This window comes from Bemisia tabaci, chromosome 1 (assembly GCF_918797505.1).
Source record: "Bemisia tabaci chromosome 1, PGI_BMITA_v3".
In the NCBI taxonomy this organism is placed as follows: Eukaryota; Metazoa; Arthropoda; class Insecta; order Hemiptera; family Aleyrodidae; genus Bemisia; species Bemisia tabaci.
Genome location: NC_092793.1, coordinates 90679158 through 90692437, shown reverse-complemented (window position 1 = coordinate 90692437; position 13280 = coordinate 90679158). Strand labels below are relative to the sequence as shown.

The following is a 13280-nucleotide window of genomic DNA, read 5'->3' as shown; positions in this document are numbered from 1 at the left end:
CTTTTAAACGAATTTCCACTATTTGCCAGTTGCATTCAAGTTTTATAACTCCAATGGATACAATGCGCACAATTCACCTAGAAATGAGGCTTTGGCCGCTGAAATGCTGGAACATATTCTCCATCTGATGCAAGATAAAATCCCATAGTGTCTGAACTATTATCATACCCATAAAATATCGATAGAAAATAGAAAACCGTAAACGTGCAAATTCCAAGTCACCACACTAAATGTAAAATGAAAAAAGAAATAGTTCGGATTGCTGGCTCCCAATAAAATTTGATGTATTTGAATCATCAAAGATTCTAAATGTTTCCGGTGTAAATTTTCGATGGGATCATTTTTTCCTAGGTAATTTTCAAATAAAAGTAACGCAACATTATTATTTAAAGACTCACTTTTCTGGAGCATCTGGAAATTTAATTCGCATTTCCTGATTTTTCAAAGCACGTTTTTCAAACTGGAGGACCATTCTTTTAATTGTTGACTCATTCACAACATCTGACTGCAAAAAAAGTTCAAGAAAATTATAACGGTCGCTGGGAGTAGGGCCAAAAGGACGCTCTACACACAACTAGCACTCTCCTTGGGGCAATCTTATTGCCTCCACCAGTCAGATTTAGAGCTCTGACGACTCGAATTAATTGAACAGACCTTACCACCTATATAGGGATTCGACGATTCAAAATAGATGTCCAGGTTGTTGTCAAAGATGTTCGGACTTTATTCGCTGCTATACTTGCTTAACAATTAACAACTCGACTTCTATACTCTACAACAACAGACTCTAATGAGCTTGTTAACCTGTTTCTAATTCTTGCATTTTCAGAAACTACATTGTCTCCTGATCACTCCGTAATTTTTTCAGATTTTTCCGAGCCGTTTTTCCCTCCGAAAACGACTTTTGAAGTTCGAAATGTTAAAATGCCGCGTTTGCCCGCGCTTTAGCGGCAATTCAATATGGCGCCGGAATTACCCCCTGGCTTCTTGCCACACATTCGACCGGGCGCCGCGCCGTCAGCGAGACCTCTACGCGTTCGAATATCGGGGCTAATCAAAACAAACAACTGGCTGTTGTCAATTTCACCATAGAGAAAAAAAGGAGGTGTTTGCATCTTGAGGATTTGTACCCACCTACGTCATCAATGTAAACAAGACGCTCGATGAGGGTTATGTTGACGCTGTAAAAACGGACCATAATGTCCGATTTTTTTACTTAAATCAACTCTTTATTTAATTTCAAGCACTTTTTATAGAATGACTTTTTCCCTTAAATTACACCATTTCCAAGAAAATCGACAGGATAAAAACGTCGCTGTACCCAATGACGTCATCAAAGCTATAGATACTCTATGAAAAATTCCAAGATGCCCGAAATGCAAGCACCTCCTTTTTTTTCTCTATGCAATTTCACCTTTTGACGATTTCTCTAGTTTTCGGCATATTTTCTGAATTGTTATTCGTTCAACTAAAATATCGAACCCTGCTTTACAAATATCTCGACCTGCAATCTCCTTGAAACGTTGGGAAATCCGGAAATAGCTTTCAAAACTGTGTTAGTTATATGTGTCTGTCCCTATCACTTGAGTATCTAAAGGCTTGTTTCTCAGTTGAAATCGCCGTGTTTACGGTGTTGGGATTAACATTGCACACGATTTTTACAGTGTTCGTGTCAGTCAAAATATACTTATAAGTGTTCTTCTCATGATACATTTTCTGCGGTCATACATAGATTCTTGCACTTGCAACCTTTGGGTATTCAAACAATCTTCACATTGGACGGGCATTATGCTGCTAGAACATCTGATACCAAGCACTTACTCTAAGATTTTTCCTCCTTTCTTGAGTGTTGAACAGTAATCTGTATATTTGCTCATTACTTCTACTTGTATATCCACATATTCTTTCCTATGCTGTTGTGAATACTTCCTCATGACCAACTCCCTTTGAAGTCTGATAGTGTGGTAAATTATGCTTCAGTTATCTGAGCATTTATTTACTAAAAAATCAGTTCAAAGAAATTTTCTTCCACATGGATCTCCACTCTACCCTGGAACTATGTGTGCCGGCTCCAACAGACCCTTCGGTAAAAGCCGTTAAATCCTGAAATTGAAAGGTACGTACCAATAATGTTCAAACTAGAACGGAAGTAAAGTTGCTCCAACATGCACATGACTTGTTTTGAATTCTTCGGAACATATGTGATTTTCTCATAAAAAATGTTTGTGGTGTGCAATGAATGTAATATCCAGTAATTGAAAATCACAAAAAATGTAGCAAGTGTTAATTCAAAGGCACACCAAGGTATTCTTTAATCACTGGATTGACATGGAAACCTGAGGTCTCCATTTCACAGCAGAAATGTCTAGGTACTGATCAAAATATAAGTCGAAAAAAATTGGTCTAGATTTTCCTTCAGTACACCCATGGAAACCCTAAAAATCAATTATGCAGATGGATGCACTTGACTCCAGCCAACAAATTCATTTAATTGCAATATTTTGAAGTGGATGCCTCCAGTTGGTAGATTTTCTCACCTCATTTAATTGTCACCATTATCTTTTTTTTGTCTCAGTCTTTAAACTCAGTTGCTTCTTCATAGTGATACTTAAATGATAAGGAGCGTTATGTATTTCATTTCAATAAATAATTTGCAAGAAAGAGGGAAGAACAACTATGAGGATTGTCCAGAGATGAGTTTACCTGTTCAATATCTCCTAAACTGAGATAGGTACTTTGAGAAAATCTGTAATAAACTTTAAAAAGGCCACCACTCTGGGCTCTCTAACGCGCCATAGATTTTTAAATTTGGCTTGATAGAACTCTAGAAAAGTGGGTTTTTCTGAATCCACCTCCTCTCTGCGCAGGTCCAAAATTTTACAGAGCCTCATTCGCAAATGAGCCACTGTGTCTATCGCTCATGGCAAAAAGTGGCTTAGGGGTGGTTGAAACACATGTAAAACATAAGTAAGGACATTTTCCCGTATTTTGAAGTAAACACGGCTAATCCTGCTAATTCCTTGTTGGAAAATGTCCTTACTTATGTTTTACATGTATTTCAACCACCTTCAAGCCACTTTCTTGCCATGAGCGATAGACAGGACAGCTCACTTGCGAATGAAGCTCCGTAAAATTTTGAACCCGTGCTGAGAGGAGGTGGGTTCAGAAAATCCCACTTTCCTAGAGTTCTATCAAGCCAAATTTAAGCGTATTAGAGAACCAGGGTAGTGACTTTTCAAAGCTTATTATAGATTTTCTCTACCTATCTTCGTTTAGGAAATATTAAACAGGTAAACTTACTTTCTGGACGACTCTTAATATCCGCCATTAGAAACCATGTAGGTAATTGAAATTGAGAGGGGAACTTACAAATTAGTTAGCTACTCACCTTTCACCTTCAAGATTCTTAATAACATCCATTTATTCAGAATCAGGGTATGCATCTTCACAAACTTTGTGTGTAGTTCCATGTCGAAGAATTGAACTTAAAGCTGACTTTCTGGTAAAACGCTTAGCATAGTGCGCCATTATTTACCAAAAAAAAATCAGGTTCAAAGTGAATCGAAGACTTGTGGAGGATGTGATTACGTAGAAAATGAGTGGATGAGAAATGGAGATTAAATCACTGATGTTATATCTCGCATTGAGACAAACTATCAAAGAATGGCACACACTAGCAATTCACAAGATACCTGTTAATAATTATGGAACACTGAACAGTTTAATAAGTTTAAGGTCCCAGAGTAGAAAATTGTCAAAGGCTATTTAGTCTTGGGTGGCTTCCTAAGAGTAAACAAGTGATACATTTAATATATTGTAGATATTTCTTTAAAGAGAGCCATTAAGGGAAGGACATTCGATTACTGATTCTATTTAGATTGCTGTAAATGAGAAGTAGGAAGTTTTCTTCAAAATATTTACTTCCCGAAACAAAGCACAAGGCTTCACATCATGAAGCTTCGGCATGGTCAGTAACAGTGTCAGGATTTAACTGGCCGATCTGTTGTTGTTTCTGAAGTTTAACCAAATACTATTGCAAAAACATATGCACTTAACATTTTCAAGAAGAATTATTTCCAAATTCACTTCACTACCATGGAAACTCGGTATCTCAGTGTACTGAAATAACTGAGTAAACTAGCACAAATTTGGTCAATATTTTCGGATTTTCCAACGTTCCAAGGAGATTGCAGGTCGAGATATTTGTAAAGCAGGGTTCGATATTTTAGTTGAACGAATAACAGTTCAGAAAATATGCCCAAAACTAGAGAAATCTTTGTCAAAAGGTGAAATTGATAACAGCCAGTTGGTTGTTTTGATTAGCCCCGATATTCGAACGCGTAGAGGTCTCGCTGACGGCGCCCGGTCGAATGTGTGGCAAGAAGCCAGGGGGTAATTCCGGCGCCATATTGAATTGCCGCTAAAGCGCGGGCAAACGCGGCATTATAACATTTCGAACTTCAAAAGTCGTTTTCGGAGGGAAAAACGGCTCGGAAAAATCTGAAAAAATTATGGAGTGATCAGGAGACAATGTAGTTTCTGAAAATGCAAGAATTAGAAACAGGTTAACAAGCTCAATGAGGTAAAGATTTGAAACTTGAGGGATGTTCCTAGGTCAAAGGGAGCTACTTTCTAGCTCCCCTAAAATTTTCCGGGCGACCCCTTGGGGACAGGGGGGGACGGAACCTAATAACTTTTTAAATTGGGAAGACCCCCTTTGTTATACCTTGTTCGAAAGAGCATAAAAAAAGGAAACTTTTCGGGCATACCAAAAGTCAATATCTCAAAACGTTTCAAAATGGCGTCCATTTAAAATTCAAGACGGCCGAAAACTGGCACCAGTTGTTTGTCAATGGATTTGCGCGAAAATTGGTATCTAGGAGTACTTTGATAGGAGAAAAACGAATTTGAAGTTAGATTTTCCAAACAACAAATTTCCGAAACGGCAGTAAATTCAGATACTTGGGGCTTTGGACGTACCCGAATTGGCTCCCGTTACAAGTTAAGGTTTCCTCCCCTAACGGTCGAATTGGCTCCCGGAGTAAGCAAGATGAGTCTCCTTCCCCCTATGGTCGAATTGGCTCCCGGAGTAAGATGAGTCTCCTTCCCCCTATGGTCGAATTGGCTCCCGTTTTGTCTCCGCATCCTAATGGTCGCTCCCGTGAGCGTGCGATTATTTACGCGAGAGGTGCGTGCTCGACTTAGAGGAATGCGTTACCGTCACATAGCTTTTAATGCCGCTGCTGTTCCCTTATCAAAAACTCTGAATTCTTCGTAGACTCCACGAATTGCCTGATATCATATATATAAGCTCAGAGACGTCCTAAAGCGTATCTGGTAACGCTTAGTTCCAGCGTTTTACCGAGCCGATTTTCATGATTTTTGCTGCTATCGACAGTCAATTGTCTATAGATGAGCCCGCTTTAATTAGATTTTGAAAATATGATTCAGGTTTTTTTATATTACGTGGTAAAGTTGCGAATTCTCCCATTTAAACAATGTAATTTTGTATTTTTTGTCACAGTTCGTTTGAGCGTTCTACTTGGCCGATTTCCATGATTTTTGCGATTATCAACAGGTGTTAATCCCTAGAAGAGCTCGCTGTAATTAGAATTTGAAAATAGGTCTTAGAATTTTTTATACAGGGTGTTCGAAAAGTCCCCTCCTCCCCCCTCTAACTTTTGACCTAATTGAGGTAGAGATTTGAAACTTGGAGGGTGTTCCTAGATCAAAGGGAGCTACTTTTTGACCCCCTCAAAATTTTGGGGGGGCCTCCCTCTGGGGGGGGGGGGGGTTACGGACCCTAACTTTTAATTTTCAAATGGGAAGACCCCCTTTGTGATACCTCGTTCGAAAGAACATAAAAAAAGAAAATTTTTCGCGCAAACCCGAAGCCATTATCTCAATCCGTTTCAAAATGGCGGCCGGTCAAAGTTCCAAATGGCCGAAAATTGGCACCCGTGCTATATGCACATGGATTTGCTCGAAACTCGGTATCTGGGGGTATTTTGGCACGAGAAAAACGAATTTGACGTTAGATTTTCAAAGGAAACCCTAATTTTTCAAAATGGCCGCCGGTTTAGGCTCAAAGTGGCCGAAAATTTGACAAACTCGATTTTTTTGCCAATGGATTCACCTGAAATTCGGTATCTGGGGGTATTTTGACCCGAGAATAACGAATTCGACGTTAGATTTTTAAACAAACCCTAATTTCTCAAAATGGCCGCCGATTGAAGTTCAAAATGGTCAACAATTGGCAACCTCGACTTTTTGCCGATAGATTCGCCTGAAACTTGGTGTTTGAGGGTATCTGGGTGGGAGACAAACGAATTCGACGTTATTTCACCGAGTTTCAGGCGAATCTATCGGCAAAAAGTCGAGGTTGCCAATTGTTGACCATTTTGAACTTTAATCGGCGGCCATTTTGAAAAATTAGGGTTTGTTTGAAAATCGAACGTCGAATTCGTTATTCTCGGGTCAAAATACCCCCAGATACCGAATTTCAGGTGAATCCATTGGCAAAAAAATCGAGTTTGTCAAATTTTCGGCCACTTTGAGCCTAAACCGGCGGCCATTTTGAAAAATTAGGGTTTTTTTGAGAATCTAACGTCAAATTCGTTTTTCTCGTGCCAAAATACCCCCACATACCGAGTTTCGAGCAAATCCATGTGCAAATAGCACGGGTGCCAATTTTCGGCCATTTGGAACTTTGACCGGCCGCCATTTTGAAACGGATTGAGATAATGGCTTCGGGTTTGCGCGAAAAATTTTCTTTTTTTATGTTCTTTCGAACGAGGTATCACAAAGGGGGTCTTCCCATTTGAAAATTAAAAGTTAGGGTCCGTAACCCCCCCCCCCCCCCCAAAGGGAGGCCCCCCAAAATTTTGAGGGGGTCAAAAAGTAGCTCCCTTTGATCTAGGAACACCCTCCAAGTTTCAAATCTCTACCTTAATTAGGTCAAAAGTTAGAGGGGGGAGGGGACTTTTCGAACACCCTGTATTAGAAGAGACCAGAAAGTTTAGAATGGGAGGCAAAATTTGAAATACGCGGGAAGTTTTGAATCTTGGTCTGTTAGAAGGGTAAGTGAATCGAAGGTATGCTTCTTTGCAACAGACTATCCATAAGGGACGAAACGCTCCGTTCCGTTTCGTTTCAGTCTTGGCGGGAAGTTTGAAACAAATGCCGATTTTTTAATTCGATTCTGATTGGTCCAATTGCTCCCGGCCAGAGAAATACTGGATAAATGAGAGTCGGTTATGAAAATCTTTTCATTTTTTTTGATCGTTCTTTTGTCGACGCGGACCTAAGAGGACGCGAAGCGCCCTCTTGGGGGTTGGGCCGCGTAGCGGCCAGTTATGTATGTGATGTCAACAACATCCCAAACATAGATGGAATGCTTAGTGAAAAGGGGGGAAAATAGTTCGTTTTGGGAAATTAAAAATTCAGCTTTCATAAAAATTTATCGGGGGAGGGGGGGGGGGGAGTTGAATGCTAAAAATGTGTGAAACGCTCATGGAAAGCTTATTAAAAAGTTCAAGGGGGGAGGGGGTTCTTCTGGAGGAGCAATAAAGCACAGCGGCCATGATGCAGATAAGATAGAGTCAGAGATAATTCTCAACTCCATGAAAAGGCGTTCAACAGATTGTATATCAGAACGGCCGTCAAAAATTATTCGCCAACAAGTAATATGTTATTTTTTTTTCCTGTTATTTAATGGCTTTGTGTCAAGCACCTGTAGCCAACTTTAGACTAGTGTGCGAGTTTCGAATGAAAGTTCTCAGAGATTAGGTGCCGAATTCATGGATGTTAGAGGAAAAAAGACAAAAACGTAATAAGTTCTTTCAACGCGCATAGAAGGTGCTCATTCACCACACACCTCGCGCCACGCATTTCAGACGGGAGCCAATTCAACCAAGGGGGCGGAGACCCATTTTCAGACGGGAGCCGCTTCGACCGTTAGGGTATAGGGACGGATACCCCCAGAACTTTGAAGTATTTAGGCATGAGATTAACAAAGTTGAAGTTAGATTCTAGAAAAAAAAAAAGAAAAAAAAATCGACCATTTGGGAAATGTGTTGTTCTTTTATGCAATTTAACTTCAAATTCGTTTTTCTCCTATCAAAATACCCCTACATACCGATTGTCACGCAAATCCATGGACGAACAACCGGTGTCCATTTTCGGCCATCTTGAATTTGAACCGGACGTCATTTTGAAACGGTTCGAGACATTGACTTCCGGTTTGCCCGAAAACTTTCCTTTTTTTATGCTCTTTCAAATGAGGTATTATAACAAAGAAGGTCTTCCCAATTGAAAAAAAAATTGGTTTCCGTCCCCCCTCCACCCCAAGGGGTCCTCTGGAAAATTTTAGGGGACCAGAAAGTAGCTTTCTATGACCTAGGAACATTCCCCACGTTTCAAATCTTTGCCTCAATTAAGTAAAAATTTAGAAGGGATGAAAGGAACTTTTGGATCACCCTGTATATCGCACGAATTTCGCCATAAATATTTTTGAGTCGATTTCCTGTATATTCACACATTGCTTATGTATTACACGATTTTCGGCATATATTTTGAAGGCGATTCCATATACAAGGTTATCAAAAAGTCACCTACCACCCCTGTAACTTTTTTCCTAATTGAGATAGAAGTTTGAAACTTTGGGAATGTTCCTCGGTTTAAGGTAGCAACTTTTTGGTCCCCCCAAAATTTTAGGGGGCGGGGGCTAACTTTTTTTTCAAATTGCAACCCCCATTTTGTGATACCTCATTCGAAAGATAATATAAAAAGTAAATTTTTGGCGCAAACCGTAGGTTAAAATGTTGATTTTTGACAAAATGGCGGCCGGTCAAAGTTCAAAATGGCGGAAATTTGGCATCTCCGTTTTTTATCGGCGGATTGGTCTGAAACTCAGTATCCTGGGGTTTTTCGGGACGAGAAAGACGATTCTGGCATTAGTTTTCCAGAGATGTCAGTCCTTTTCAAAATGGCGGCAGATTAAAATGGTGGCTTAGAGCGGGAAGTGGATATTTAGGCTGCTTATCGTCGGATTTGTATGAGACTTGGAATCCGGGGGTATTTCGGCACGAGAAGAACGAATCTTGCATTGGATTTTTGAATTTTTTAAAAACTTTAAAATGGCAGAAAAAATGCGAATGGCGATGGTAGATGCAGATTTTCCGTTATTTTTCCGCCACCATTTTGACGATATTCAGTGTTTCAAAAATCTAATGAAAGATTAATTTTTTTCGAGCCAAAATCCACCAGAGTATTCACTTTTGTGCAAATCCATCGGTAAACAGCAGTGATATGGATTTTGCGTCATTTTTTCGCCGCCATTTAAAAGTTTTTAAAAATTTCAAAAATCCAATGAAAGATTCGTTCTTCTCGTGCCGAAATACCCCCGGATACCAAGTCTCATACAAATCCGACGATAAGCAGCCTAAATATCCACTTCCCGCTCTAAGCCGCCATTTTAACCGCCGCCATTTTGAAAAAGACTGACATTTCTGGAAAACTAATGCCAGAATCGTTTTTCTCGTCCCGAAAAACCCTAGGATTCTGAGTTTCAGACCAGTCCGCCGATAAAAAACGGAGATGCCAAATTTCCGCCATTTTGAACTTTGACCGGCCGCCATTTTGTCAGAAATCAACATTTTGACCCACGGTTTGCGCCAAAAATTTACTTTTTATATTATCTTCCGAATGAGGTATCACAAAAGGGGAGTTGCGATTTGAAAAAAAAAAGTTAGCCCCCGCCCCCCAAAGTTTTGGGGGAACCAAAATGTTGCTACCTTAAACCGAGGAACATTCCCAAAGTTTCAAACTTCTATCTCAATTAGGAAAAAAGTTACAGGGGTGGGAGGTGACTTTCGGATAACCCTGTTTCTCACACATTTCTTTATACGTTACGACAGTTTCGTATATATATTTCAGAATTTCCTATATGAGAACATATGTGTAACAACAGCGGTCGTTGACATCCGCCACTTTTAGGGCAAACGCTTTTTTCGAATTCTGGAACCCTCAAGAATGGCTGTGCAAAGTTTCAGATTTCTAGGACAATTTTTCGGCGAGATATGAACTGAAAACCATGTTATTTCTAAAAACAGCGGATGTGAGAATCCACTGTTCTCCCCGCCGGCGCGGCAGAACGTGGTAGAGATTCGAATCCACTTGCGATAACTGCCCGCGCACCGACCATGGGCTATAGCTGACACTCAAATGATACGTATTGGGACAGTCTCACCAGAATTGTTGAATTTTTAACTGATTTTATGATTTGTTCCGTATTTTTGTTCTAGAAGTTACATACGGTCTAGTTTTTTGTTCAATTGTATTAAAGGACTCAGCATTGACTTACTTTGGGTTCATTTCAATCGTTTCACCAGCCTTAAAGTTCCTGAAGACTTTGTTCCACGCATAAAAAAACGTTTTCAGTGAAAACAGCGGATGTCACATTTTTTTCGAATCGCTGTTACTCCTTCAATTTTACACTTACATAGATCGCAAAACGTACGTTTTTTACAGGAAGGGTTGTTCTTCATGAAAATCTTTATGAAAGTCCTCTCGGTTCTACGGGCGACAAAGTGCAAAGCTTCTAAAACTTCAAACGCAATTTTCTCACAATGTGAAAACTCGACATCCGCTATTGTTACAGATAAGTCCTCATATATCTTGAATATTTCATATATCACATCATGTATTATATATTGCCAACATTCGTATCTTAAGTTACAAACGGCCCTTCATATTTTGTAGTTAGTTGAATGGTACAGTAGATATCGGTTAATACGACATATCGGCTAATACGACGGATTTCGTTTTCCCCGGCGAAATTCCATAAGAGAGCATGTAAGTATGTATCGGTTAATACGACAACGGTTAATACGACTTATCGGCTAATACGACGGATTTTTTCGTCAATTTGACACTCAGGCATCGCTTAATACGACCGACAACTGATTATCAAGCGCTAAATGCTACCCGAGATCAAAGTTGACACGGAGACGGTGGCATGCGGTGCAGTGTTTACAACTTTTCTGTTTAGGGGTATTATCAGTGTCGCACATCGTGAGGTCAGTATTGTTTTGTCTGTGCGGCCGAAACTTTATGAGTGCAGTCTCGGTGCCGGGTCGAATGTTTAAGTAGTTTTCGTGAAAGTGCGTAAAATGAGTAAAAGAAAACGGAATGATTTTGATTTCGAACTAAAAGCCACTATTGTTTCGCGTTTAGAAAAAGGGGAAAAAAATGGAAATCTAGCAATCGAATATGGTTTGAGTCATTCAACGATTTCAACAATTTGGAAGCACAGAGAAAAAATAAAGACATTGCTTGAGGAAAACAAATCGAGTGATTTAAAACGCGCGCGAGTGTCCAAGCATCAAAATATTGAAGAAGCACTTTTAAAGTGGTTTAAGCAACAAAGAAGCCTCAGTATTCCAATTAGTGGTCCCATTCTCCAAGTAAAGGCAAACGATTTTGCAAAATTACTCGGTAAAAATGACTTAGATTTAGATTTTACTTCCAAGCTTCAAAAGTTTTTGTGCGTTCACGACTGCAACGTAACGGAGGAGGAGGCAGGAGTTTTAAGCTCCATTAAACACAAATTGGAAGCAGCATTTTGTGAAAAATTTTCATGCCAGTCCAAGATTACTGACTTTTTTAAGCACACCTGAAGTTTTTTCAAGTTTTAACTACATTAGTTTTAAAATCAAATATTTTTAAATTTTTTAATATTTGCACAATACTATATTTACAAAGTGGACGTCTACAATATACAGTGCAGTGAATTACAAAAATCGTACGGAGTACAGCCCTTTGAACATTCCCTGGCGTTTCCTGCTTTTTCCTAATGTAAGCCATTTTTTTCCTAAGTTCGGTTAAAACGACGTATCGGATAATACGACGAAATCCCGTGACCCCTTGAATGTCGTATAAACCGGTATCTACTGTAGTGAGTAAGCAAGATTGCAGGGTGTCTCAAGATAATGAAAACATTAAATTATTTTGGAAACGCTTTAGTTTTTTGACATGCTGCTGGGGCAGGTATTCCTGGTTTTAAAAATGATATTTATTGTTGGAGTTCTGTCCCTCCCAACTTTCTAGAGAGAGGATGCAGGGTTAACTTGACACTTTCCATTAGAACCATTTACAATGCGACCATCATCAAAAGGTCTTGAAAAAAGAAATCAAGCAGGCAGGACACAATCCCTCCCGGCTTGAATTAGTTGGCCTGTACAATTGGTTTTGGGCCTTAAGTCGCCAGATTGGAAAACTAACAATAAGCATTAGAAGTTCGGAAATTTTGTATACTTTGGCAACAATGTATTAAGGAACACCTACACTGAAGAACAACAATTTTTTTTTTGAAAAACCCTATTAAATGTAAATGTTCTATACACTATAAATAACTGATAATTCGTGCGATATGGAACTACTATTTTTAGCTCATTTCAGAAATCACATACAGGGTGTTTCAGACCATCCGTACCAGGCCTTTTTCTCGGTTGGTATAGGTCGAGCGAAGTCGGGGACCGCGGGGTTGAATAGGGAATTGACCCCAAGGAATCCGAATTTCGAGGTCCCGAAACCCCCCCACCCCCCCTTGGGGGGTAAAGGGGGGGGGGTCACGATGCTAAAGGTCACGGTTCCCGACCGAATTGCGGATAGAACGCATCAGAATTGAAAAGCACGGAAAATTTCACGTGGAATTGACCCCTAAAAATCCAAAAGCGGACCATCCAAGGCCCAAAAATGACCCCCTAAAGAGGGGGACAGTACCCCCCTCCATAATTTCTCTTTGGTCTCAAAATTGACGTAGATTCTCCAGAAAAAGACGGTTTCCCAGGTAATCGACCTCGAGAAATCCAAATTTCACGGTCCCGAAGCTCCTCTAGCTCCCCTTGGGGGGTAAACGGGGGGGGGGGGGCCAATTTTAAAAATCGGGGCTCCTTTCCGAATCGCAAATTGATTGCATCCAAATTGAGGAGCAGAACACATTTACATCTTAAGAGACTCCTAAGAGTTCTAATAGACCCCCTGAACGGCAGAAAGTAACCCCCTGAGGAGGGGGCCTCGCCCTCGCCAAAAATTTCTCAAGATTCCTCTTTGGTCGCAAAATTGACGTCGATTCTCCAGAAAAAGACGGTCTCCCATGTAATCGACCCCGAGGAGCTCAGGGAACATGAATTTTAGAGTCCTCGGGGTCGATTACATGGGAGACCGTCTTTTTCTGGAGAATCGACGTCAATTTTGCGACCAAGGAGGAATCTTGAGAA

At 40.1% G+C, this 13280-nt stretch overlaps 1 protein-coding gene and 1 long non-coding RNA gene across 2 annotated transcripts in view; both read right to left on the bottom strand.

Moving 5' to 3' along the window:
- Positions 1-13280, bottom strand: part of LOC109040434 (beta-catenin-like protein 1) — a 67938-nt gene that overhangs the window by 44191 nt on the left and 10467 nt on the right. Inside the window, 1 exon segment of the mRNA XM_019056379.2 lies at positions 399-505. Within this exon segment, the coding sequence (XP_018911924.2) occupies positions 399-505 (107 nt within the window).
- Positions 1516-5732, bottom strand: LOC140226060 (uncharacterized). The gene is made up of 2 exons (XR_011900883.1): positions 3389-5732; positions 1516-2103 (listed from the first exon to the last, which is right to left on the bottom strand). It is a non-coding gene; the product is annotated as an uncharacterized lncRNA (long non-coding RNA).